Source organism: Piliocolobus tephrosceles, chromosome 16 (genome assembly GCF_002776525.5).
Source record: "Piliocolobus tephrosceles isolate RC106 chromosome 16, ASM277652v3, whole genome shotgun sequence".
NCBI lineage: Eukaryota > Metazoa > Chordata > Mammalia > Primates > Cercopithecidae > Piliocolobus > Piliocolobus tephrosceles.
In genome coordinates, this window is record NC_045449.1 from 68,839,129 (window position 1) to 68,842,410 (window position 3,282).

Genomic DNA, 3,282 nt, shown 5'->3' on the forward strand with positions numbered 1-3,282 from the left:
GACCTCAGGTGATACACCCACCTCGGCCTCCCAGAGTGCTGAGATTACAGGCGCGCGTCACCAAGTCCGGCTAATTTTTTTTTTTTTTTTTGTCGCCCAGACTGGAGTGCAGTGGCACGATCTGCTGACTGCAACCTCTACCTCCCGGGTTTAAACGATTCTCTTGCCTCAGGTGTCCGCCACCACGCCCAGCTAATTTTGTAATTTTAGTGGAGATGGTGTTTCTCCTTGTTGGTCAGGCTGGTCTCGAACTCCCAACCTCAGGTAATCCACCCACCTCGACCTCCCAAAGTGCTGGGATTACAGGCGTGAGCCACCGCGCCCGGCCTAAATTTTGTATGTTTAGTGCAGACGGGGGGGCGGGGGGGGCGGTGTGTTTCACCATATTGGCCATGCTGGTCTCGAACTCCTGACCTTGTGATCCGCCCGCCTCGGCCTCCCAAAGTTTTGGGATTACAGGCGTGAGGCACCGCACCTGGCCCAAGCCCGGCCAATTTTTTTAATGTTTTTAGTAGTGACGAGGTTTCATCATATTGGCTAGGCTGGTCTTGAACACCTGACCTCCAGTGATCCGCCCACCTCGGGCTGCCGAAGTGCTGGGATTAGAGGCTTGAGCCACCTCAAGCCTTTAATCCTTCAGGAGCATCGATTTTGTCCCCGTGCCTCTTGTGTGTGTTCTAGTGTGGGAGTGACGGCGATTGCTTTCCAGCACAAGCCCATTTGAGTGTTGGGGTTTGGACAAGTGGCTGCTACGACCCTAAGGTGGAGATAAGGATGGAGCGAGGACTCCCAGAGTTGGGGAGAGGTTGCAGGTTTACTGGAACCTCAGGCCGCCACGAGTTCCCACCCAGGTTCCGCCGCCCCAGTCGGCGCACGCGCAGTCGCACCGTCTCGGGCCAAGGGTTCCTCCTGCCTCGCCCGCCGTCTCCGGGGGCCTTCCCTCCGCTCGGCACCAGGGTGTCCGCGGCGCCGCCTGATCCTGTTGGCGCGGTACTGTGAGTGCAGTCCGTCCTCGGCGCTGTTTTCCCTGACTTGCTGTCGACGCCAGGAAGGAAGGACGCGCGCAGAGGACCGCAGAGGGGTGGCCGTGGCTGAGGGAAGAGAGCGCCACAGCACCGAGGGTTTGGGCTTGCAGGCGCTGCAGGAGGTGCCCAGGCGGGGTCCTGTCTCTCAGCCAGCTCTGAGCGGGAGGCCAGAGCGGGAAGCATTGGCATCCCGGCGACTTCCCAGACCCTGGGGTTCGGCGCTATGGAGGAGTTCGATGGCGAGCCAGCAGTCACTGTAAGGGCACCCCGAACAGTCTTGATCGTCCTTGCAGGTTGAGAACTGTGTCTGCTTCGTTACTTCAGGCTTGTCTGCTTCCCTACTGGCCGCGAGGCTCTGGTTCCCGTCCCTCGATTCAGTTGTCACTTTCCGGAGGTTGCAGTGTTAACTAGGTGCCCGACCTCGGGTCGTAGTGGTCGCGGGGTTTCTGCCACCAGTCACAAAGCCAGGCCTCGAAGGTCCCAGTCCGTCCCTTTCCTTCTTTTGTCTTGCTGACCTTTCTACTTCCCTCGCATTTCCTCTTGGGTATTAGAGTGGGTTCAGCCCAAGCAGAGGAATGTATGTTTTTCTTCTAGCCGTATTAAGCTCTGCATCGCGGCACGTTGAGCTTCTGCTTGTGTGACCTAAGGTTTATTAAACGTGTTTATTCTCTCAGGAGACTATTCATATTTTATCGCTGTGCATTCAATTCCATTTGAACTTTGAAGAGAGTATGTCAACTGTGGATGATCTGTGATGTGTATAAAAAAAAATTCGTGGACTTTATGTGCGAGATACCTACCGTTTCTGCTACTTGGAATGCTTTTGTTTTCCCTCTTTCTCTTGTTAACCGCTGACTGAGGCAGGTCTCAACCGATAAAGGTTTATTTAGCTAAGGTTGAGGATCCAACCGGGAAAAAACACAGGTGACAGGAGGATATGAGACCTGTGCTTTTTCCAAAGATGGTTTTGGGAACATCAGTAGTTAAAGAGGAAGGAACTAGCAGGAGGGGCAAAAAAGGGAGGTTAAGCAGTGAGGAGGCAAATGGTTACATTCTTGTGAGTCTCTTATTAGCCTCCGTAAATCTGCATTTTACCTGTGAAAAGAGGGAGTAGAGGAAAAATTTATGTATGCATTCGTCTCAGGGTAGGTAGAGGGATGGTTTCATTTCTTTTTTTTTTTTTTTGAGACGGAGTCTCGCTGTTGCCCAGGCTGGAGTGCATTGGCGCGATCTTAGCTTACTGCCACCTCCGCCACCTGAGTTCAAGCGATTCTCCTGCCTCAGCGTCCTGTGTAGCTGGGATTACAGGCGTGTGCCACCACGCCACACGCCTGGCTAATTAAAAAAAAAAAAAATGTTTAAATTTTTATTTTTTTGAGATGGAGTCCGCTCTGTTGCCCAGGCTGGAGTGCAGTGGCGCAATCTCGGCTCACTGCAAGCTCCGCCTCCCGGGTTCACACCATTCTCCTGCCTCAGCCTCCCGAGTAGCTGGGACTACAGGCGCTCGCCACCACGCCCAGCTAATTTTTTGTATTTTTAGTAGAGACGGGGTTTCACCATGTTAGCCAGGATGGTCCCGGTCTCCTGACCTCGTGATCCTCACGCCTTGGCCTCCCAAAGTGCTGAGATTACAGGTGTGAGCCACCGTGCCTGGCCTTTTTTTATTTTTTATTTTTAGTAGAGATGAGGTTTCACCATGTTGGCCAGGCTGGTCTTGAACTGACTTTGTGATCCACCCAGCTAGGCCTCCCACTGTGTTGGGATTACAGGCATGAGCCACCGCGCCTGGCCCCGCGCCTGGCCGATTTCTGGTCTTCCATTTTTGTTGTTGTTTTTGAGAAGGAGTTTCGCCCTGTCGCCCAGGCTGGAGTGCAGTGGCGCCCCCCGGGCTCACTGCAAGCTCTGCCTCCCGGGTTCACACCATTCTCCTGCCTCAGCCTCCCCCAGTAGTTGGAACTACACGCGCTTACCACCACGCCCAGCTAATTTTGTTTTGTATTTTCAGTAGAGACGGGATTTCACCGTGTTAGCCAGGATGGTCTGGATCTCCTAACCTCATGATCCGCCCGCCTTGGCCTCCGAAAGTGCTGGGATTACAAGTGTGAGCCATTGCGGCTGGCCTGTTTCTTTTTTTTTTTTTTGAGACAAGAGTCTGGCTCTGTCGCCCAGGCTGGGGTGCAGTGGCCGGATCTCAGCTCACTGCAAGCTCTGCCTCCTGCCATTCTCCTGCCTCAGCCTCCCAAGTAGCTGGGACTAC

At 54.0% G+C, this 3,282-nt stretch overlaps 1 protein-coding gene across 1 annotated transcript in view; it reads left to right on the forward strand.

Annotated features, from left to right (window-relative positions):
• Nucleotides 1-945: 945 nt before the first annotated feature.
• Nucleotides 946-3,282, forward strand: part of NUP85 (nucleoporin 85) — a 33,120-nt gene continuing 30,783 nt past the window's right edge. Inside the window, exon 1 of the mRNA XM_023211839.1 lies at nucleotides 946-1,281. Within this exon, the coding sequence (XP_023067607.1) occupies nucleotides 1,249-1,281 (33 nt within the window). The 5' untranslated portion in view covers nucleotides 946-1,248. The remainder of the gene's footprint in view (nucleotides 1,282-3,282) is intronic.